The following is a 25,518-nucleotide window of genomic DNA, read 5'->3' on the forward strand; positions in this document are numbered from 1 at the left end:
GTCAAATGTGTTTGTATAAAAGCATATCAGTGCCTCCGTCACCAAGCAGAGTGAGACGTAATATCAGGTGGCTCAGCGGTAGAACGAGCGACTCGCAATCAGAAGGTTTGCAAGTTCAAATACTATTTGAAGGTTGACTCAGCCCATCGTCCTTTTGGGGTCGATACAATAAGTACTACTTCGTGGGGAAGTAGGGGTTGTCCTGAGGATAGACTTGCCATAGTAATATATTATTTCCACATCTGGCTCAGGGCTGTAAACAGAAGGTGAGCACCACCTCAATGCTCATTTGAATAAGGCATCACTTTAACTTGACTTGATGTATTTTGGCTGTTTTGGCGAGATGTTAATTTTGCTAAACATCTGCTTTGCAAGGAACATATAGCGGTAGCTGCACACGGAAAAAAATGTCATTAATGATAATTTCTACAATTGAATTGCAGAAAATTGTGACATTTACTCATGGAACTATGCCAGCGGCACACAATGACCTACCCTTGTGAATGATGTCACAGGGCTTCAAGATCAACCACCTTACAGCAAACAGAACCCGATGGTAAGAATTCCCCTTGCACATTACAGTACTAGGAAACTGTGGCCATGTAACCAGTGTTATACTCTGACAGAATACTAAATGTCCTCGTAGCAAGCCCGCTGTTCACTATGCTATGCAGCCTACATAGGTCAGAAGAGTCAAAGTGGTTGGTTTACCTCAAAGATGCACGGAGCAGTTGTCATCTTATTGTTACAACCCTGAGTCAGTGATGGCAATTCCACATTCCTATGGTGGGTGCTATGCCCACAGGGATATGTTGTCAGCAGAGGCCAGCGCGTAAAAATACATTGTTGTACTGTATTAAGCTCCGGCAACTGTGTTCCCTGCCATTACGAACTTGTGCTAGCCAGCGTGGTGAAATATGGTCATATAACCCCCATTACCCACAAGCTGTGTGCTCAAATAACCCCCAGTGGACTGACATGGTGGGGGAAAGGCTATCCTTAAGACAATCGCTGTTGATGTCCCACAAACTGGTCGTCATTTTATCAGCACCAAAGAGATGAAATGTTGAGTCAACCCCTGACTAGGAATTAAATTCACAACCTTCTTATTACAAGCTGTCCTCTTTAAGCACTGTGCCAACTGACTGAATCTACATTATAGCTACCAAATATTCTGAAAGGCTCAACCAGGACACATAGTGAGCCCATTGTCGGCCCCACTCAATTGTACATAGCTATGACTACTCAATCTCCAGTCCTGCACAAACAGTTTGTGGCCTTGCTCTTTCTGACGGTAGGCCCTGCCTACTGCTAATACATCCTTCCCACTCTTCTGTCAACCACATCCACAACTTTGCTAATATTAGAGCCTGAGGCCAGAAAATGTTTGACTGTGATAAAAATCCAGATTTTTCCAAAAGTTTTGGAATACTGGAACAGCATTTTTTAAAGTGGGATGCTTTGTAGCTGTAACCTATGTGCAGTGAATGCAGGACATACATAGCAACAAAAAACCTCGAATAATTACTCACCACACTGAGGAACATGGAACAAACGAAGCAAACATTCTTTGATGTTCAGCCTTTTAAGAAAAACATTTCACGTTCAAATGGATTTCTAGACTTTTTTTTATCCGCGTAATGTACCAAAAAAACAAGTGACAGCACAATAGGCTGTCACTTAATAGGTGCAAGTTGTGACAGATGCTGAGGTTGCACTTACATTCACCACAACTAGAATGCACATTAATTTCTGTTTGCACTGCCATTTCAGCTGTCAACAGCTATATGTGGGTTTTATGTGAAGGCAGTGAGACTTGGATTACACAGCTACAGCAAATAATGCTGGCTATAACAGTAACATATAAAATATTGCAAGAGTATAACTGTATCGAAGTGGCCTGGTGGCTGAGGATTCAAAGCACTGAATTGGCATTGCTGGGATTCTGGTTTAATAGTCAGGTTTCTGGTGCCTGTTATTCAACCAGGATTTCAATTGCAGCAAGTTAAGGGTCTCAGCAGAGTCAGCAATGACTGACTACAAACACATACAAAAAAAATTCAACAAATCTGACAAAATTCAAGTTCTAAGAGTTAAAAAAAATTGGTTTCACTTCCACCTAACGTTTCTTTGTCGTGTTCCTAGTGAATTGACGGACAAAAAGGAGGGACTAAGCTCCCATCCCAGTGAGACCTCGAATATTCGTATTTTATTGATATTTACCAGACATCATGTTTAATATTTAAAAAAATATTATTAATGTCGGGTCCTATTTAAGAAAGCTTGTAATTTTAGAACTGCTCCACCTTGGGATGTTTCTATACCTGCATCTGCCATAGTGTGGATAAAAGAGGTAATTTGATGGAATCTCATATATAGTTTGGTGATATCTCCTTCTGCAGGCTGTTCTCTGCACTGCTCTGGATGATTCATGAAAGGAAATTTCTTTATCTCGTGACATGATGCCAAATGCACAAATGTAATACAATTCGGAAAATGGTGGATGAACAGTGTATTGCTTCGTCTATGCATAAAACATATTTTGAATCACAATAGAATATTCTTGGTTCTTTCGGGGAAGTCACGTAGAAGGGAAACAAGAAAATAATAAAAATATAAAACCGCCACTTTTTTCAAAATTTCTTGCCATGTTTTTCACACCTGATGATGATTGCTTGTGTTGCAGTCGAAACGTAGTGAGAATTTTGTTTTATATTTTTATTATTTTATTGTCTCCCTTCTACGTGACTTTACCGAAAGAACCAAGAATATGAATCCCTGCAGTCACGAAAGCGTTAAATCACAATAGAATAGTTAAACAAACCTGTTTTCCTAGGCTCCCACGTCTGTGCAAGCTGGATAGTTTCTTTATTCCAGCTAAAATAACATCATAACATGTTTCATCAACAGAAATGAGTATAACAATGGCATGATAATAAACAATGTATTTGATCAATGAAACGCTCAGTCTGAAGACTCTCTTCAAGAGCATCCCTAAGTGAGATGGCTAAGTAAAATGCTCTGTCAATTCTTTAAGGGGTGTTTTTTTATTAAAGTGGGCTAAAAATCGATAGCAAATCCACACGTGAGAGGATGTAGTACTAAAATTCCATGCAGGTGGGTTCGCAAACCTAGTTTCTGTACTCCCATCCTCCCAATACCTCACAGCCTAGGGGATTATAGAGTTAAACAAATCGACGCGATCCACAAACCGTTACCAGGTTAAAAGGACACATTGACAAACACATTGCAAATCCCGCTGTGGCTGATGACAAAATGATACATGCTCTGCCTGACATCTTTGCAATTGTAAATGAGTGGAAACTAATAAGAGCCCTTTGTAGTATTTTAAAGCTACGAGAGCACTGCAAGCTGCACTGTTATTCGATTGGCCGGTCACATGTGGTAGTGTAAAAGTGTGGCCAGCACGCCTCTTCTTCAAGATGCTTTGCCAGCATGGAAGGGTAGACCAAAATACCCTCTATATAGGCTCTCTAGAGCTCCCTGTAGTGTAGGCCCTTCTGCTAGCAGTGACATGAGTAAGCAATTGCAGGGCTGCACCAGCCAGGACCAGCAGGCTCAAAGACAGTTTCTTTCACCAGGCTGTCAGGAGACTCAACTCCCTCCCTGCTCTACCATCACTCCCCCCCTCTGCCCACCCACCCCCCTTTGCCCCCTGACCCCATCCCCCACACACACATTCACTTGTACATCCTGATCTCTGGACTGCACATTGCACTACATCGCACTACCACACTGGTTTAAATATCTCATTTCTTTAAATACTTTATTTAAATAATATTTTACATTTTAAAAATTCTTGACTGTTGTTTATTTAAAGTTTATTACATTTTTGATTATTTATCTTGTGTTGATCGCCGATTGTTTATTGTTTATTTATGTCTGTTAATTGTGATTAATTTTTTAATTGCTTGGTTGCACCGTGGGACCAAGAGAGAGGACTGTAATTTCATCTGTGTTGTATGTCATGCATGTAACACACTTGACAATAAAGTGAGTTTAAGACTTAAGATTACCTATAGCACTGAAAGTTTTTAGGCTTCAAATGTGCAGATTAAACACCGACACGGTAGATGGGTAATGTTCTTTACAGAGAAGGGCAAGTGTGGCATGCATTGTTTACATGGGTGATAGTTTTGCACAGTGTAAGAGAGTTTGACTTTTATTGTATTGTTTTGCACTCTAAATCCATAAAACTTACAGCACAAAATGAAACGAGTTGACAGTTTCATCAAAGAGGATCACATCACAGTTCTGTCCCGGCCTGTTGTCCTTGGTTACGAAAGATTTTGGCTCTGAAACCTGGTGACATGAGAACGTATGTAAAAAAAAACTGTCGATAACAATGCACTTAGAACGAATGGTGGCACACGTGACAAATGCATTTCAGTGGACCTTGCCTGAGGTTTTTTTTCTGTAAGCCAACAATTTCAGCCCGCTTGTCTCTCCAGATTGTGCTATTATAATCTATGGCTTGAATGCATGTCTCAGTGTTTCTGATATGTTGTGAGAGCAATGCTACTACTGACCTCCAGACTGTCATCAACGTTGTCTGACTGTTTGAAGATATCTAGCGCACGTCACTGTGCATCCATACGCCATGATGTGTAAGTGTGGTAAAATTTTACCAATGATTACCAGGGTACATGTCGTATTCGATATTGAACAAAAAACATCTTTCATGGTATGTGCAATGGATAAATATGTTTACAGTAAATAAATGGTAACAAAATTGGTACCTGAAAAGAGAATAACATAAAAATAACAGGATCTGATCATGGGTGTTTTACCCTTTTATCTGGCAACAAAACTGACACCTTCTTTACAAGGAGTCATGTTTGCATTGACCACAATACCTGCGGTCGGAATGCAAACAAAAACACAACTCTGATAATGAATGCACTGTCCTTGAAATTGATTGGTCCACACCCGAGACAGCTTTTCTTAGAGCCTAGTCTCACATGGTGTTGGACAAGATGACGCCAAAAGGATCATTTAATATATCTGGCAGTGACAAGGCCCAGCGAGTGCTTTCGCTTCTTGTTGCCTATGTAATACTGTTGACGACTCTTGACGCCGGAGTTGGAGGCACACGGGTTTATTTCACAGCACAACAGTGGGCATATAACACTCGAGGGGGTATCGGTCCCCTCACCCGGCTAGCTGGGAATACACACGCTAGCTACCCTAGCCTGCCTCTTAGTCCTCCACTAACGGGCTAGGGGAGGCTATCTGGCCCGACACTGGTAAGTCGGGCCCGGTACCCGGAGTCCCAGACCTGCTCTGACAAGAGCACCGGCTCTGGCTCTCGGAACCACGCCGCTGGCTCGATCCTGTTCGGCCCTGATAAGGACGTCGAACTAGGGGAGTCCAGGGCTTCTAGCTAAGATGTCTTCAGTCTTCTCGTTAGCTTAACATTTCTCCCCGAGCCCTCTGACACATCCCCTTTTATACTCAACCCCCGCTGAGGGGTGGGGCCCCGGGCTGCCCGGTGCGGACGTCGTTGAGAGCACCCCCCCCCCCCGTGCACTCACGTAGCCCCGCCCACTGTGTTTGTTTCCCATAAGCTGCCATGCATAACGGCTCTCTCTCTAACACCCCTACACATACAGTAGGTTCACGGTTCAAATCTGGCAGGCTTCCTTGGCTTACACTGTAGGTGTATTAACAGGTAAGATACATGCCGTCTACTTCACAGTTGACCTTATTAATCCTGATATCCTTTGAAAACAATAGACATTGTATGCTGGTGTCAAGGTCCAATTTACCTGAAAATTATTCAGTTGGTATTGCACATAGCAACATCATCCCCGACTGTGAAACTACTGCAGGTTATGTCTGTGAAGCATGGCACATACGTGATAACCTTACACTTTAAAAATGGCGCGAATATGAAATTCATTAAATTATTAATTTTACGGGTTTTGTTGTTGTTACATGGTCACTTAAAGAAAGATCTCGACTTTTAGTTGGATTGCCCTTCTACGGGCAATTCTGAGGTTTGCCAATTTTGACTCGGAAATTATATAATTGGCTAAAACCGCGTAGTAACATTGCCTCCTATTGCAGACTACAATCGTCAGTAAAACATACCACCATTCTAATAGCCTTGAATTAGAAGAATGGCGAAAATATCTGTGCTAACGATTTGATTGAGTCTTAATTAGTCTTGGTAGGTAAACATGGGTGGTGTCAGATTATGGGCTCACTTAGTTGCAATGAGTCTTCAATGTCATTTATGTATTTGAATGCATCGCAGAATTCAATATGCAGATTGCCCAACTGAAGTATAATGAGTGTTCTCATTGTGTGGACATTTAACAGTTAGCCAAATGTGATAGATTTTACCCGCTGTAATCAATGGCAATGTGAAATTACATAAGCATTTGAATATCAAAAGGTTTGCACAGTGTGTCCTGGGTTTTTGTACGTTTGAATGAGGCTATGTGAAATGCTAACTGCTGTTTTTAATTGTTGTTATTACGTCAAATGTGTGAGCAATACATAATCCATCAAACTATATACACCCACGTATATGACCAGCAGCATGTATGTAAAATACATATATGGACTAGGGTATTTTCACTAAACCTACATGTGTTTGCCTGTGAACCCAGCAACTATATGGGAATCAAGATTTTTTTTTATCGTTATTAACATTCTTGACGATACTTAATTATTATTTTGTCTTACGTATTACATAATTTTGCGTCAAACTAGGACCTATTTCTTGCAGAAATGGTCCATGCCCATAAACAACGGGCAATTCGCCAGCATAAATTTAAGCAAGCCTGATTGCTGATGGACACTGAATGTTGAAACTGGTCCAGAGTTTGCTTTCAGATCGATATCGGAGGTCAAGTCTTGCATTAAGGGCAGGATAATTATTAATCCGAGCCTCAAAAACGTCTTGTATTTGCCTGTTTGCAAATCGATCGTAAAAGCTGGACAACAGACTATGTAGCATCATACCACTGAGGCTGTGTCCTGTGAATATGAAATGTTCAGCGACTGGTTTTGTGTGATCAGCAAAAACCCCGGTCACCCTTGCAAAAAGAGGCAATGTTTAAATGGGTTTACAGTATTTCATTTCCTGGTTAAATCAAGGATACAAACACACAATCATTGGCATAACCTCTCTGGTATTCCCTGAAACTGTCTGTCGGCCTTCTCTGGGTTTCACCAATGTGCACGGGCAGGGCATTTTCTGCATGAGGCGCAGTATGTACAGCACATTGGTCATAGAACACTCAAACTCACGATTTGTGTAGCTATTTTGTCTGTCACGCCAATTTTTTGACGGATGTACAGCAATTTCTGTGCAAAACTTAAACCCATTCCACCACTACTTTTCACTCAATTTACAAAATGCCCTTAACTAGGAGGAGGTGCGTTAGTAATAGTATGGGGTTAGGGTGTTATCTAATCATGGCATTTTCATCTCTCATCATTTATCATTGCCATCAACATCATTTATCCATCATCAACATCATATATCATTCTCATCTGTCATCATTTATCATTCTCTTAATCTTCATTGGCCATATTATTATAATCACTGCCTCATCATTGTCACCATTATCTGCATTCTCATCATGATCATTGCTATCCTCTTCATCATTATCGTTGTTTTAATTCTTGCTTAGCCATCTTTGGATTCGTGCTACATTTGTACACTTTTGGGGCAAACAGAACAACCCTCACGCATAAGCACATTATGCGCACGTGTTTGCATAGGCGCTCGTGAAACAACATTTACCCCAACTGTCTGTGTAGGCTATACAGGGTATCTTTGTCTTTATGTGAGATGGACAGAATCTGTTTGGTTGGCCAGGTCTGTCAACAATCATGACTCCAAATCCTTCTCGACACTCCCCTTGGCTAATTGGGTTGGAGTAAAAAACTGTTCCACATTTTTTTTTTACACAGTTGCTAATTGCAGGCCCAAAGGCCCAACGTTTCAAGCAGCCAGCAACAAACGGCACTATAAAAGTTGTAATAGATAACATTTAAAACGTTTCTGGAAATGAGCAAGAATATAAGAGCGTGGGAACAAAGTCGAACAGTACGAGGAGAGAAAACAGAAAGACCTACAGTGTGGTGGTTGAACGCAGTGTGGATGAAACAACATACTTCGTCTGGTAGACTGAGTTCTCAATATGAATGAATGGGTAAATAAATACACTTCACGTGAACATTTAGCAAAGTAGTAGTGATAGAATAGCGATAAGGAAGCAACTGACTGGAGAGAATTGGCGAATGCCGGATCAATCAATCTAAATGTTTGTGATTGCGATTGTGAAAATGTATTGATGGAACCATCTCTCGCTGTAAACCTCAATATTTCCTGAAGATGACCAGTTGGATAAAATGTTAAGATATTTCTTTCCTTTCAGTGAAAGTATATACAACACACTTTTCTAATATTTACTAAACTATTCTTTTATGTATAAGTTCACTGAAGCAGAAGCTTGATAATAGCCATGTCTAACATCTGCAGTTTCCAAAAATAAAATCTCGTTTTAGTATCACAACTGCAGTATTATAGCACTAAAAACGTTCTGAATAAATGTATAAATGGTGTTAAACAGAATATTGAGCAATGTATTCATTATATTTCTGCTTTAAATATAATTTTCTGCATCAGATCAATAAATGAAAAAATTACAAACACTATCTGCCATTACATGCTTCATTTCTATATACAGATATTCATTAATCTGACTTATTACTCCTGGGTGTATAGATTTTTTTGAATGGAACCTAAATACATCCATTATAGCATTTTCCAGATGACTCATATGTTGCCAGAACCCCAGAAATGAAATGTCTAATCTCTTGAAATAATACTTGAAGCCAAAACTATATCAAATAAACAATAAATTAGCAGTTAAATATCGATTTAAAGCTTTCGTGACTGCAGGGATTCATATTCTTGGTTCTTTCGGTAAAGTCACGTAGAAGGGAAATAATAAAATAATAAAAATAAAACATAATAAAATTAATGTTTTTTGTTTGCATTCCGACCGCGGGTATTGTGGTCAATGCAAACATGACTCCTTGTAAAAAAAAGGTGTCAGTTTTGTTGCCAGATAAAAGGGTTAAAAAACAAAAACGAAACGACATGTATGTGTCTCTCTCTGTGTGTCACTCTGTGTGTGTCTCTCTCTGTGCGTGGGTGTCTTTCTTTGTGTCTCTCTCTCTCTGTGTCTGTGTGTCTCTTTAGGTGTGTGTCTCTCTCTCCCTGTGTCTCTGTGTGTGTGTCTCTCTCTCTGTATGTGTCTCTCTCTGTGTGTGTCTCTCTCTGTGCCTCTCGGTGTGTGTCTCTGTCTCCTTCTCTCGATGTGGTGTTGTCCCTCGTATGTTTCCCTCGTTTTCTAACGAGCTGGATGTCTCACTAGCACATTGACATGCTAATCTCTCGCAATTCAATGGCCACCCCCTCAGCTCTCGCATCAACCACAACCCGTCCCCCCCCATCTCGGTTCCCATCTTTGGATTTCCCTCTCACTTAGGCATAATCTCTAGCTCCCCCACCCTCTTGCCCAATGCGGTAACCCCCCCTCTCGGCTCCATATATAAGAACTTGTTTCAATAGCCTGTTTCTCTCTCCCACCTGAAGGCGATTGCTTGTGTGGCGATCGAAACGTCGTGATCTATTATTTTTTCTACCTACGTGACTTTACCGAAAGAACCAAAGAGTAAGCATATAAAATGTGTATACAAATTCGAGTGATTTATGTCTGACCACAGGTGCTTCCAAATTTGGTAAGTAAATAAGAATGTAAATGTATTTTTCCGAGATGTAATTACCATGGCCAATAAAAAAGGTTCATTTGTGGCTTTTATACATAAAACAGCATGCGATGGCTCACTAGCTCTGACATTGCGGCGATGCAACTCTTTCACGTCCAGTGAACGGTGTGATTTGATAACGCTCCATGACATTACTGAGCCAAGGTCCGGTTCGCACCGCCAAACCCTTGCATAATGCCACTTCAGCAGCGACAATTAGGCTTAGCGGCTGAGCTATTGAATTTGCAGGTGGTGCAACTACATCAGAGTTCCACAGACCAGGGGGGCCCAGGCGGTGGCATACAAAGAGTTGGGGAAATTGAAAATTGGACAGTGGGGGGCAATTACATTTCTTGTGGCAGGGTCTATACCAACCATGCTACGCCACCCACTTTAGCATCGGGGAATGGGCTGGGGGCGGCTTAGCCCTCTGCTGAAGTCTCAGCCCCACTTCTAAATTACAATAATCAAGTAAAGAAAATATCGGTACAATATTTAACTCCATTGGTAGTTTTCCCTAATATACACAGGGGTTGAGAGCTAGAGCAGAATGCATGAAAGACAAAACAAATTCATATCATTACTCATTTTGTTTAGCGTTTCACATTTGTTTAAAGTTTGTTTAACATTGACTTTGTCATTTAAACATCGTCACGCCATAGGGCTGCACTCCGCCACTAATCTAAGCTGCAGTAAAATCTTAGACCGCCGGCTACTTACATTCCTGACGCCAACGAGGATGTTGATGACTTCTCCTTGCAAGTTCTGGCCATTAGCGAGGATGTCAGAGAGTGTGTAGTAATCGTGGCTTTCCTTCGTCGGCAAGTGCAAGAGAGGCATCATACTCGAGCCTTCTTCTCCGAAGCACAAAGTCACAGCAGAGTGGTTTTCGCTGATAGTCAGTTTGTAGGGGCTGAGGATTGTTTAGCACAGGAAAAATAAGATGCATGTGCTATAATTACATGGCATTCTTTTCAAAACGGCAACGACGTGACATCATTGCTATTCAGGTGTCACACTGGTTTAAAAATACTTCAAGCAAAATGAGTACCAATTATGATTACAGTGGCGACTATTATTTTTAAATGTAATTGTTAAGTGTCAAAGAACAGGAGTCCATAATTAAACTGCTATAATAACAAAATGTTATTTTTACAGCAGGAAATCAGCTAACACTGATAAGCAGAGGCAAGGCTGTAATTTATTTTTTAAACAAATTATGTAACGACGTACAGATTACGCAATGCTGTCAATCGGTCCTATCTTATGTGTGAAGTTTTTAAAACTCATATACAACATTTGCTTAGCATAGGCCAAAAGACCAAAAAACGTCAAACGTCCAGCAACAAACTGCACTACTGAAGGTGCAATCGATAAGAGTTGGTACACTGTATCTATTACATTGCACAAGGTTTATAAGAGATTGGGAAAAGAGATCATGGGAGAGAATTCCGAAGGCGAGCCGTGTTGGGAAGTGCTTTGACTTGCAGTGGTTGAACGCAGTCTGGACGAGGTGGAAGTCATGAGTCCTCAACGTGGCGGAGGAATCAATGAGTGAACTGTGACCCTGGTATTAGTGATCAAAGATTGATGAGGAGGTGACTGACTGCCGGTGAGTGAGTGACTGGAACGAACCCGGCGAGTGCTGGCTCATCAATCGAGCCGACTGCTTTACGCTGGATCCCATCAAGTGCAGCGAGATAGGAACTGGGTGCGCCAGCCCATATGTGATCCTTATGGCGATACCCCAAGGTACCAAATAATACAAAATGGCCGAGAAAATTAAATATTTTATTTCTGGGACACTATTTTTTCCAGGGGTGTACTTGACTCCGCGACTGGGGTACCAATCAATCCGAAATCAGCGCTACTCCGCGATGTCGAAATGCAGTGAGGACGATTGCGCTGAAACCCTGAACTGTCGTATGCTCCATAGTGCATCGTGTACAGCTCGTCGAGATGAGTCGATTGCCGCATCGTCGACCATCAACTGACTAAAAGTGACTGCATCACGGATATTATGCGAGAGCTGGGGTACTATGGTACCCCGGGGGTACCGCCATAAGGTTCATATCACAAAAAATATTCCAACTTAGGCCAAAGAATGCTTTTTAGTGACAGCAGTTATTGAAATACACAAAAAGGTAGCTTATGTAATGCCTGCTCATTAACATTTTACACACACTACCTTGGAGTCCATGGCCTGAACTTCTCATCCTGTTCGATATCCTTGGGTCGGACAAGGGGATTCTGGACTTTCACTTCACACAGAAACAAAAATAGCAATCGTTAAAAAATACACAAATCCAACATACAAATAGCTATAATGTCATATACGTACTTAGGTTGTGTAAAAGCTTTCCAAATAGGTTAGAAGCTGTGTTAGTAAGAAAGAATGTTACATTGACTTTCAGGAACACTAATACATCGACCTTAATGCCACAACAGTAACATATTAAAAGGTACAGCGCAGTGATGTTCCCGGACTGTTCAAGTAATGAAACTTGATTTGAAGCTTTCGTGACTGCAGGAATTACTCTTTGGTTCTTTCGGTAAAGTCACATAGAAAGAATATAAATTAATAGAATACGACGTTTCGACTGCAACACAAGAAATCGTCATCTCTCAAATTTAGTTCTACCTGATGACGATTGCTTGTGTTGCAATCGAAACGTCGTATTCTATTATTTAATTTATGTTCAAGTAATGCTCTGGGAAAATCACTTGAAAATCATTTTTTCTTATGAACTGAGCTTTTTTCATCATAAAGAAAGCTTTGAATACGTGTCACAGTCCAGGTTACAAGCCTAGGTACATACATACACAAAATAAAGAGCAATGTTTTTTTTACTGTATTTTCCTTTAATAATTAAGGCAAATTTCGATTTAAAGCTTTTCGTGACTGCAGGGAGTCATCTTCTTGGTTCTTTTGGTAAAGTCACGTAGAAGGGAAGTAATAAAATAATAAAAATAAAACATAATAAAATAATTCTCACGACGTTTCGGCCACAACGCAAGCAGCCGTCCTCAGGTGAAGACCAGGTCTGTCGGCAGGACGGCTGCTTGCGTTGTGGCCGAAACGTCGTGAGAATTATTTTATTATGTTTTATTTTTATTATTTTATTACTTCCCTTCTACGTGACTTTACCGAAAGAACCAAGAAGATGATTAAGGCAAATTTTAAGTGTACAAACTATTAGTCTCGTGAAATTTAAACGTATGCTTTTTTTTACAACAGTTACTTACCAACTTCTCCAATCTTGAAGCTTCTGGAGAGGTTGTGAATGAATGTATCGTCGCCCCAACATTCCACATTAATAAAATTATTTGGGGAATCCCGCAAAACAAAATCAAAGGTGAATCGTTCTTTCTCAGGACCTGCAGACTCGCGCAAATCAAACAAAGCTTGACGTGAGCACTGCGAGATTTGAACTATACGAGTAAATCATGTTTGTATTTCCGACCCCCCGATTATATTCCAATTGCGCTGCTATCGACGTCAGATGAAAATGTGTCCAGGGCATCACCGCGTGCTCGTAAAACAGGCTCTGCAAAATATTATTATAGAACTACCTTGAAGAGTCCCTTCAATTACCTATTAGCCATGCTAGAGGTGCTGCATTTGATCACATACACTCATATTAATATAGCATAGAGATGTTCCTCGCATAGCAGCGTACTGCATGGGAGCCGAAATGTAAATCGTAAATGATGATGGCAGTCAAATGGTGAAAGACAATGTGAATTCCTATTGCATCTAAATGTCACCGCATCTCAAGATGCTCTACAGAAAGTAGACATATTTATTCGTAGAAAGAATTTGGCAGTCATAGGCAGAGTAAAAAAGGAAGGTCTTGAACTTGGACTTGAACATGTGCAGGAAGTTAACAGCACGAATGGCTGGGGAAATAACATGGTTAACAGTAGCCTTGTTACCAAAAAATACTTATTTAAAATGATGACTTGAAAAAAATACCAAATAAATTAAACAAATGTAATATGCTTGGTTCTCTTGGTAAAGTCACGTAGAAAGGAAATAGTAAAATAATAAAAATATAAAACAATAAAATTCTCACGACGTTTCGACTGCAACACAAGCAATCATCATCTGGTGTGAAATCAACAGCAATCAAATTTGTGGATTTCACACCTGATGATGATTGCTTGTGTTGCAGTCGAAACTTCGTGATAATTGTATTGTTTTTATATATTTTTATTATTTTATTATTTCCCTTCTACGTGACTTTACGGAAAGAACCAAGAATATGAATCCCTGCAGTCATAAAAGCTTTAAATCAAAAGGTAATACGATGGGTTTTTTGTGTGTGTATGTGCAGCCATTGCTGGCTAGGGTGTTACTATCAACTCACTACACAAGAGAATCAAGATTAATCATGGGTGGGTGAAATCCAGATTCGAATCCAGAATCTGTGGTGCCATCTCAACGCAGTTTCCGCTCACTGATCCATTCTGTCACCTCCATGAGTACATTTTCAATAATGCTGTTATGGTCATTGTGAAAAGTGTTGCAAATACTCAACTTTTTCGACTTCGACATCCTTTTGGATCACTTTTCCCAAGAATGACACCTAGAATTGTCTAAAATTAAAACAGCACCATTATTTTAAGGATGACTGCATTCTGCACTGTTATACATATTTCAGTACACGTGAAAATGCAACACTGACATAAATACAATTTAATGTTTCCTTATTCTTCGGGTTGTTGGCATTTTCTGGCAACACACATCATCATGGGTGACAATGGCCCATTCACACACAAATAAGTAATCACGATGATTTATGTAAGATAAAGTGATATAGTGTCATTACAGGTAGAACAGATACAAATGAATCCACGTACTACATTGCCATACCCTGGAAAACTAGGCGATTGCGACACTGACGCCCACGGGACGGGAGAGAGTTTCACAAATGTTTGTGTTCCACCAACCCTCGCTGCCAAAGTGCTGGATTACACGCGTGTGCCACCACTGCCAGACCAATACATATATTGGTTTATGCAGTGAGGCTTCACTTGGTGTGTAAGCAGAGTTTGGGTACATGAGGTAAAACCTTAGTTGATTACCATATTAATAACATTTGCTCATGTGCGTGTTGGCCAACTTCAACCTCTGGCAACTTTAGCCATAGCAAATTTGCAATAGATCAGAATTAAATGTGTAAACCAAATTATATTATTGGGAATGTACATATCAGCCTAAATAAAGCCTATATTTATTAGAGACATCTATGTACACTGGCATTCAGACAAATAATTTGAGCAAACCTTTGAATCCATAATACAGGTTTTTATAATTTCTAAATAATAAATTGGCCTAATATTGTAGATCCCAATGCTAACTTGCCAGGTGGCCCAGTTTATAGAGTAAGCGGCTCATAATCAGAAGGTTGCGAGTTGACTTTGCCCATCATCCTTCTTGGGTGGATAAAACAAGTACCAATTGGTTGGGATGTCAACAGGTGGTTCTCCGATTGAAACTCACCCCCGCTGTAAGGATTGAGGAATTTCCACCACTGACTTCAGACTTAAACAGAGGATAAGTACCGCCTCAATGCTAATTTGGGGAAGAAATCACTGACTTTGAGTCACAGACCAGCTCTGCACATTGTACACGCGACACTGGCTGTATCATTTAAACTCTGGAACTAACCGAATTACTCTATAAATCGTCCGTGATTGAAGATTGTCAAGAGCGCATCGGGTAAGTAATAAATAAATGCATTTTGGATATGAGAGTATGGATTTCCACATGAAATGAAAGTGCACGGGGCTTAGTTACCCTTCCAATCCACACCGTTCTCACACAGTCTCAATGTTCCAGCATACCCCCCCCCTCCATCCCATGATTTATAAACCCAAGGTCCTGACCATACCAACGCGTGCGGTGCCCAACAAACGTAAATTATAATAAACGCGCGAGTTTGCTTACAATATTCATTGCACTGGGGTGCAGTTCTTCAATGGTAGTCTTGCTTGAAGGTGTTGGTCTGTAAGTCATTGTGCTGTCCATCACCACCGCCACCACCAACAACCTCTCCTCCACTTGCAGTAGAAGCAATCCTAACACCTGGGCCATATGAAAGTGAATATCACAATTTGCTCGTCATTAATACTGCTCTAAAGAGGACAACGCACTGGACCGTCATTACATACAGATGCAGGACCATATATATTTCCATCTTTTAGTTAGACATTTTTTTGGCGATACTGTTGTTGGCAGTGGTGCACAAATAACAAAAAACCGTAATACATGTCATTAACAGGGCCAGAAAAAATATGTACACCGTATATAAAAATAGGAGACATTTCAAGCAATGGTCCTCATTAATAGTAGAGAAGTGCCATCGCCCGAAACGTCGGCTATCGCGTTTAGTAAATACTTTACTATTTATGGCAGTGTTACTACCAAATGTGGAGGGTCTTTTTGGTAATTCGTGCATTGAATTGCACTTGAACAGTGGCCCCCTTTCGTCAATGGACTAGCGGACGAAGCGGTGTCTTACCCACGCTTTGCGAATCGTGTGACCATACTTCACCACGCTGGCATTACCTGTCAACCCATACGATTTACTCCGTATTCTTGCACAGGGAAATTTAGTTTTCAGGTCCATACGGCGTACGGCCGTTTCAATGCGGGCATAAACATTTTTTGTGTCTATTTCTTTGTGTTTCTACCCTTGTGATGGGGATTTTGTAGGATCAACGTTGAGATTTATAAGGGACACGGGGTAACCAATAATGTCTAATTTGGTCTGTAATAATGTAGGGCACTGATAAGGGGTTGACAGGTATTTAGTGGTGAGTGTCTATTTGTGTTTCTACCCTTATGATGGGGACTTTATAGGATCAACGTTGAGATTTATAAGGGACAAGGGGTAACCAATAATGTCTAATTTGGTCTGTAATAATGTCGGGCACTGATAAGGGGTTGACAGGTATTTAGTGGTGAGTGTCTATTTTTGTTTCTACCCTTGTGATGGGGACTTTGTAGGATAAACGTTGATATGTATAAGGGACACGGGGTAACCAATAATCTCTGAATTGATCTGTAATAATGTAGGGGCATTGATAAGGGGTTGACAGGTATTTAGTGGTGCCTATTTTTGTTTCTACCCTTGTGATGGGGACTTTGTAGGATAAACGTTGATATTTATAAGGGACACGGGGTAACCAATAATCTCTGAATTGATCTGTAATAATGTAGGGGCATTGATAAGGGGTTGACAGGCACGCTTTTGTCAATAGACTACTGGACGAAGCGGTGTCTTGCCCATCGTGCAAGACATTTGACCATACTTCACCACGCTGGTCAGTGCGTGTTGAGCGCGGATACGAGAGCATAGATGAGTACGGTACAACGATGGACCTTTGCTTGTACTGCCCAACACGTAGCACTGTGTTACGGATCATTTGGTCATATAAATAAAATATAACCAATATAGTAAGCCTTATAGATTACAGAAAATGCACGTCACATATATTATTCGTATAGGCTATAGTTGTTATATATTATATCTTACTTATTGTGTGTACACACAGATGCCATTCGCCACCACCAAGTGGGAATGACGGTGCTTGTGCCAGGCTAGGTGCACACGAATGCCACGTTTAAGAACGAGCTTCAGAAAAGTTACCTCAAAGTGCTGTCGAGACTTAAGTTTAAATTCGGTTACGGTAGATGCACTGCTGTTGTGAGGTAAAAACATTAGCATTTAAAGTGATTTGTCCAGCTGCATAAAACTCATGAAGGGAAACGTCCCTTTATATTTAGAAGTAAAAATGAGGAAACATTTGTTTAACGACCACCGTATTAAAATGCAGCAAGGTTTAAAGTACGTATTGTCTCCGATATCGTAAAGAATAGTTTTTAATATGCTCGATACTTACAACAGCCAATGTAATTGTATTTACAGCTTCATATACAAACACAGCTATGGGAAAAAATCTCGCCGTTTATAACTTACGACATACACAACAGAGTCACGGTATGCAAACACTAATAATAATAATAAAAATCACAAGATTACTTTATAAATATTTTGTTGTTTAAATAGTTTTCATGTAAAGGAACGCACGGGGTTAAACGCACGTCCGTTGCCTTGGCGACAGCTCTCGCGTTTCCCGCCAAACTGAGAAGGCGTGGCTCGCGCCGGTGACGTCACCGCCACTCAATCAATCGGCCAATCACAATCGTTCATTTAAGACTGCGGGAGAAATCCGATGAGCTATGAAGCTCTTTAAAAAAAAATATTCCAGTATGGGGGGGTGGAGGTCAGCAAGTTACGACAGCAAACAATACAAGAAGAGAAAAAAACGATAGGAGTACAAAAAAATATTAGAGAACATGGTAATTAAGTCTTTAAATCGATATAAATAAATACATGATTTATATAAGATCGATTTATTACGATTGACCAAGGCAGCAAAGATAAAGAACAATAAAACAGTCCCAGACCCACAGCAAGATAACAAACAGCCCTTCAATATTCTTGGTTCTTTCGGTAAAGTCACATAGAAGGGAAATAATAAAATAGTAATAAAATATTTGTATTATTTTATTTTAATTTTATTATTTCCATAATAAAAATATATTTTTATTATTTCCCTTCTACGTGACTTTACCGAAAGAACCAAGAATATGAATCCCTGCAGTCACGAAAGCTTTAAATCAAAATATAGCCCCTCAATTGTTGGAGGTTGCAGTGCTGACCAATCAAATTGCGAGAAATTGGCGGGAATCGTTCAAATTTACAATCTCGGGGGAAAAAAACCCAACATCAGCAGTCCATTCATAGATACCATTGCGAGGATGATTAAGGGGCCGTCCATAAATGACGTCACGTACCTATGGGGGGGGGGTCAGACATTTGTGACGATGTGTGACGTCACATCAAAATGCACAACTTTAAATACATATAGACAACACGTTTTACTTAATTAAATAGACTTTTTAATAAATGTTTTCTTCGACAACATCAGAGTGCAGCGCCACATTAAATAGGCACAACAATGACAATAGTTGAAAGCGATTTGAAGCATGTTTTATTTTTGGGGGGGGGGGGGGGGCAGAGCTTTGTGACGTCATATTTGAGGGGGGGTCTAACTTTGTGACGCCGTGTGACTAGGGGGGGGGGGGTCAAAAATCGTCTAAAATCGCGTGACGTCATTTATGGACGGCCCAGCCCCTAAGTTAGAAATCAAATGGGAAATTACCATACCTGTCTCACCCCTTATTATCAGTGCCCTACCTTATTACAGAACCAATTCAGACCTTAATGGTCACCCCGTGCCACTTATAAATATCAACGTTCATCCTGCAAAGTCACATCACAGGGAGAGAAACACAAACAAATAGACCAAAACATTTTTTTGACCGTATCGAAACGGCCGTATGCCGTATGGACCTGGAAACTCAATTTCCCTGTACAAGAATACGGGTAAACGGTATGGGCTGATATGTATGAACAACAGCGTTCTCCAGATTGTAAGATTGCTCAGGTTATAAAAGACGCACCCACGAAAACTGTGTGATCAGCATTAGCCGGTGGTCAGTGCGCGCTGGTGAGCATAAATGTGGAAGCGCACAAGTACGGTACAACGATGGGTTTTGCATTGCCTTCGACTGGGAACAGCTAAAACAAAGTTACTTAGAGGCCGCTCCCCTAGCTAACTTTTACATGCTAATTTCTCACATTAACATCATGCTAATCCCTCGCATTAACATAGCCACTTCTGTGCCCTAGTCGAGGAGGCCGCTCTTCTCCTATCTTACAGTTACATGCTAATTTCTCACATTAACATCATGCTAATCCCTCACATTAACATAGCCACTTCCGTGCCCTCGTCCAGGAGGCCGCTCTTCTCCTATCTTACAGTTACATGCTAATTTCTCACATTAACATCATGCAAATTTCTCACATTAACATCATGCAAATTTCTCACATTAACATCATGCTAATTTCTCACATTAACATCATGCTAATTTCTCACATTAACATCATGCTAATTTCTCACATTAACATCGTGCTAATTTCTCACATTAACATCATGCTAATCCCTCGCATTAACATCATGCTAATCCCTCGCATTAACATAGCCACTTCCGTGCCCTCGTCCAGGAGGCCGCTCTTCTCCTATCTTACAGTTACATGCTAATTTCTCACATTAACATCATGCTAATTTCTCACATTAACATCACTAGCCCCGGCCACTTCCTTATGACCCTTGGGCTACATCCATTGCAAACCTTTTAAAACAGTCCGTCTCAGCAGCATGCTTTCCCACCTGATGATGGACGCTATGGCTGCAGAGTTTGGTAGTACATGTTGTTTACGTCGTTTATTGTGAAAATTCGGTCACAGTTCCTATGACCTGCACTGTTTCATTGCTTTTATGGCTTTATTTTGGTGATTTTCGATACGTTTTTTGGTTTGGCCATGTTTGTTTGTTGTAGTACAGAGTTAGACTGATGGCCTTAATCTAAGTTGTCTTGTGGTTGTTGTTGTTTGACTTGCATCCCACTGGGATTTTGCACATGTTTGTGTACGGTGCTTTTTCTGCAATATTTTACTGTCTTTTCTTGGATTTTCTGTTTGCACTCAGTCACATATTCACTTTAAGATGTTTTTTGTTCATGTTTTTGTTTTTTGTTTGTTGCGGTTGCACCCGATTCAAGAGCCGAATGGCTCACAGGGCTACACCTAATACATGCACTTCAACTTGTGTTGCGCCCGAAACGTCGTGATTTATTTTATTTTATACTTACGTGACTTTACCGAAAGAACCAAAGAGTATGGATTCTTGCAGTCACGAAAGCTTCAAATCAAGATTACTTAGTTTCCTCTGTTTTTTTTGGGTCCAGCTTTACTGTTGTAAAACAGGAAACGTGACACATCTTTATGATCGCTTTATTTTACAAAAAAACATCGTTGCAAAATGCTCGTAAAGTAAGACACACCTAAAAACTTACAACCGGTGTCAGTAAAGTTTCACAATTGTGGTCACACACCCAAACCTACCAGATTATACCTCACCCCCCAACATCCCACAGGAATGTGTGTACTTATGCAATACGTCTTCACCTGAGGATGGCTGCTTGCGTTGTGGCCGAAACGTCGTGATAATGATTTTATTTATGTTTTATTTTTATTATTTTATTACTTCCCTTCTACGTGACTTTACCGAAAGAACCAAGAAGATGAATCCCTGCAGTCACGAAAGCTTTAAATCGAAATTTAACTACTTTTTCTCTATTTTGCACTCATATCGTTGTTTGTATTGTTTGTTGATGTAACGTTGCTGACCCCGTGACCCTACTGGACATATGTGAAAAAAGCTTCATAGCTCATCGGATTCCTCCCGTCTAAATGTGTTTAGTTTCTGTCCTTCACACGCACCTCTGATTAGCACGGTAGGCTATGTCCGGTGTAAAAGAAATTAAACATACATACATTCCGAATCTGAATCTTACAATGCAGACAATATTGGCTGTAGATTTAACTGTCACGCTCAAAATACGTTGCATCTGATTGTGCGCGAAATAATTATTCGATTTGTGCAAGTTGCGTGAGAATAATGTAACGCGATAAAATAAAACAATACAAAGACAATGAAAACGGAGTTTACAAAAGAGTAGCAGGTTCGACATGGCCTCTGGTCCAAGGATTTAAATGGAGTCCCCTGTCCAAATATCCCCAGGTTTTTGTAGTCCAGGGTCTGGGCCCCTTCTAGCCCAATAGGCCCTTGTGAAGTTGAATTCCCTGCACACTCTAATTTTCACGGTCGGCTTACGTATGTGGATAAATTCAACATACAATACATACATACACTCATTATGTCCACCACTTGGGCTGAATTGTTTCAACAGGTCTCTTTCGAGTAGTCTCGGATTTCAGGTTTTCCTTAACATCAGAGCATCTCACGTTCCGAAGATGAATTAAAAAAACGCGGAATCTTAATTTTACCATGATTTATTCAAAGTACATTACGCACACACAAAAGCGGTACATTTTAAAGGGAAATACCATATCCATACGGTACACTTGATATTTTACGCAACATACTCATAATAAACGATTGCTAATGTTAAATCAATGCGCTCGTAAAAATCTAAGTGAACCAGTGTGTTTATACATTTTCAAGGGTCATCAATTCCTGATGTGTATGTTTGTCAATCCGCTGCTAGTTGAAGGCTTCCACACACAGTGCATCATGGGAATTTGTTTTCACCAGACTTCACGTTGGTCGGTGTGGTTTGGAGGAGGAGGGACGGGCAGGCTCGGAATCGGTTCAGATATCACACACCACCGATGTTGCAGACATGGTTCCTTGTAAAAAAGGTTTCAGTTTTGTTGCCAGAAAAAAGGGGGGAAAACCCTATTGCTAACATAAATCATGTTAATTACATATGTTTACACTGTCAACTACACCTATTAAACACTACCACTTTAGGATGTGGCATAGAATAATTATGATACGACTAATCTTTTACAGCACTTTGTCAATCCAATGCTGGAAGGAAGACTTTTGTACGGTGTTTATCATGGGGGCTGTTTATAGTCATACTTCACCACACTGGCCATTACGGGTTGGTGGAGGCCGGGGCGAGGGCTGAGATATCACTCGTCACTGATGTTAACCATGACTTGGAATCGAACTCATGTTGCCGGGTTCACAGCACAGCGCGCGAACTACAGTGCCACTGCTCCCCCCCCCCCCCCATACATTGCCGCAAGAATGCTCCCGAGCAAAATGAGCAAACGTACATCAGAATTACCTCAGGGTTAATCTGCAAGGCTCATAATCAACGTTTTTGGGTTTAGATCGCGTTATTTATAAATGTGTCGTAACCCTCCACCACCCGACACGGCCAATCAGTAAAAAAGTGTCACGTGGACAAAAGACAAATAGTTCACTGCTTTAGCCCACCGGTGTGTTGAAGCGTGAAACCACAACATTTACAATTTGAGTACGACGTTTCGCTGGTAATTGCATCCAGCATCATCGGGCAATTCGCCGTGTCGGGTGGTGGAGGGTTACGACACATTTATAAATAACGCGATCTAAACCCAAAAACGTTGATTATGAATAATATTGGTCGCGAAAGCCTACGTGTTAAACTGATCTGCAAGGCTGTTGACCGCATTTCTAAAACTCTTCAAATCAGACGATAATGATTCCACAGCAGTCGAATTTCTCCAAAAGTTATTACACAGTTGATGATGACAAAAAATAACGCTGCCAACATCACAGCTGCGTGATTGAGTAAACAGCCAGACCTACCAGCTAGCTACATTATCACAGCAGAAGTGCCTAATTGAATTTCCATATCACGGCCAGAGTAATCAAGTCTATTATGTAAGTTAATAAGAAAAGCTATTCTGTATTAAAATTGGTTTCCTCTTGAATAAACTTTTTCATCAATCTTGATTGCTCTTCTTTCTTTCAGCAAACTTTAAGATGATGGGTTCTTTCGGCTCGAGTAGTCCTCTTATGCCAATTTCAGCCGGAATCTGCAAGAGGCGATAATGAAAAACAAAGCAGAACACACTCGCAACGAATTCACTTGGGCCCTGTAAAAGTAGGAGTGTGTGACTGTACGTCGAAATTGTCTGCGCGACTGAAAGAAAACGTGAACCATTTATTTTCGATCACAAGATGCGTATATGTATTTTATGAAGTTGTTTCAGATTGGGGTTGTTTTCGGATACCAGATTTGTTTAGATTTTTAAGGCCGATTTCAGACCTTATATCAGATTAAAATGACACTCATTGAAATAACTGGATACATTAATTGTTCCATTTAGAAATTGAACACAAGGCTTGCTCAGTAAAGCAATACTTTTAACGTCAACATTTTGTACATTTTAATAATTTTGACAACATTTTGAGCCATGTTTTGTCGAAATTATGTTGCGAGAGGGCAGTTTTTGGCATGAAATGCATCATGGAAGTAACACCACGAACGAGGACATCACTTCTTGTGTCGTCATAACTTCGGATCAATCCAAAACCAATTTTATTTTCAGATCGTCCTAAATTTTATCTGCAAACCCGATTTTCAGATTTTTTTTTTTCGTAAATCCAAATATCAGGAACTCGTCCCAAAATATCTATATAATCCTGTCAGCTGTATTCCAACACAGCAGCAAGTGAAATTGCATTAGGCCGTCCGTAGTTCATGAAAATTGAAAGTGTATTTTTTGCAGATTCTTTTCACGCCCATGAACGTGTGCTGCTGCCCACAAAGGTGGGGGCGGTGGCGGGAGCGGGGGGGGGGGGTGTTGAAATTTTAGGTTATATAACTGGCAAAGTTACATGTGGTCTACAACACTGTGGTAAGATTTAACTTGTTTAAAATCGAACTCTTTCTTACCTTTGTCTCTGGGCAAGTGACCAATGTGAAACGCCTCAGCAGGCTCACGATGGCGATCTTGACGTTGATGAGAGCAAAACGCATCCCAATGCAGTTTCGGGGCCCAGCGCCGAATGGCAAGTAGCAGTACTGATCCCTCTGCTCTCTGGCCTCCTTGCTGAATCTGTCCGAAATCGAGATCAACAACATGGCAGAGGCTCGGTCTCATTTGCAGCAGTTTGTTATGTAGGCTAGCCGTAGTCTCAAGCCACACCTTACCATAATAATAAAAAGTGGGCCGTTCCTGGCCCATCCCCCCCCCCTCAACCATTATATATACGGGGTAGTAGCTCTTGTAATCGCTCATTTACTTGATACAGCTGTCGTGCTGTGACGGTTCCACCTGAAGACGGAAGCTTGTGTTGCCTCCGAAACGTCGTGATTTTATTATTTTATTTTATTTTGCTTTTATTAATTAAAATTTTTTACCTACGTGACTTTGCCTGAAAAAACCTAAGAATATGAATCCTTGCAGTCACGAAAGCTTCAAATCTAGAACAAAATGGGACTTGTTTAAAGCTTCCACTGTAAATTCCAACGTAATGTCGTTTTTTTGTTCCTTCATCACAATGCTAAATTGCGCCTGTGGTCGACACGTACATTTACGGTTTGTAAAATCAAGAGAGATTTCAAAACGGCATTGAGGGGGGAAAAAAATTATGAAGACCTTAGTGGTATAGGTGAGTTCCCGATAAACCTCGCCACGAAATACGTTGTTTTGCACTCGCAGAAGAAAAACAAATTGGCCCACTCACTTTGCTGCAACGCTTCCTGCTTGGGGGGGCCGGTGTTTCACAACATCCGTGCGGAGTTTCACAACATCCATGCATGACCCTCAAAACCTCGCCGCTGCTGCTGCCTCCACAGCACCGGATTACAGGTTAGCCACGTGCAGGAGCGCAGCCAACATCGCCGCCCGGCTAAACCAACAAAAACTAAGCAGTCAGACCGGCGGTGAGTTATTACCGTTCAGGCCGGAACGCCGTGGGGTCATCCCAGTGCTCCGGGTGACGGTGAATCACAAACACGGGAATGCCGATGACCGTGCCCTTGGGAACAGGGATGCCTCCCAGCTCCACGTCCATCTTTGCTATACGTTCCAGCCTCCCGGCTGGCGGGTACAGACGCAGAGACTCACTAACCACCATGTCCAGGTAAGGCAGCTGGGACACCTTCTCATAGGTGACCTCCTCCTGTAAAGTCACAAACAAAGTCAAACAACCCTCCCCTCAATCCCCTGTATAGCTTAAACAGACTGTTGGGGC

At 40.9% G+C, this 25,518-nt stretch overlaps 2 protein-coding genes across 5 annotated transcripts in view; both read right to left on the bottom strand.

Moving 5' to 3' along the window:
* The window catches only part of MEIOB (meiosis specific with OB-fold), a 32,667-nt gene extending 14,710 nt beyond the window's left edge, over positions 1–17,957 (bottom strand). The window contains exons 1-8 of one of the 4 annotated variants that reach the window (XM_061557873.1): positions 17,930–17,957; positions 15,770–15,907; positions 14,358–14,415; positions 13,063–13,194; positions 12,005–12,077; positions 10,537–10,729; positions 4,223–4,323; positions 2,825–2,877 (exon numbers count right to left, since the gene is read on the bottom strand). In XM_061557873.1, coding sequence (XP_061413857.1) covers positions 2,825–2,877; positions 4,223–4,323; positions 10,537–10,729; positions 12,005–12,077; positions 13,063–13,194; positions 14,358–14,415; positions 15,770–15,850 — 691 coding nt within the window. In that variant the 5' untranslated portion in view covers positions 15,851–15,907; positions 17,930–17,957. The other 3 variants (XM_061557866.1, XM_061557882.1, XM_061557892.1) reach the window with 3 other exon arrangements.
* Positions 17,958–21,793: 3,836 nt separating this feature from the next.
* LOC133346278 (cytochrome P450 3A56-like) overlaps positions 21,794–25,518 on the bottom strand; it is a 29,253-nt gene continuing 25,528 nt past the window's right edge. The window contains exons 12-14 of the mRNA XM_061557783.1: positions 25,220–25,446; positions 24,215–24,377; positions 21,794–23,351 (exon numbers count right to left, since the gene is read on the bottom strand). Coding sequence (XP_061413767.1) covers positions 23,259–23,351; positions 24,215–24,377; positions 25,220–25,446 — 483 coding nt within the window. The 3' untranslated portion in view covers positions 21,794–23,258. The remainder of the gene's footprint in view (positions 23,352–24,214; positions 24,378–25,219; positions 25,447–25,518) is intronic.

This window comes from Lethenteron reissneri, chromosome 3 (assembly GCF_015708825.2).
Source record: "Lethenteron reissneri isolate LAM-NWPU_2019-01 chromosome 3, ASM1570882v1, whole genome shotgun sequence".
In the NCBI taxonomy this organism is placed as follows: domain Eukaryota; kingdom Metazoa; phylum Chordata; class Hyperoartia; order Petromyzontiformes; family Petromyzontidae; genus Lethenteron; species Lethenteron reissneri.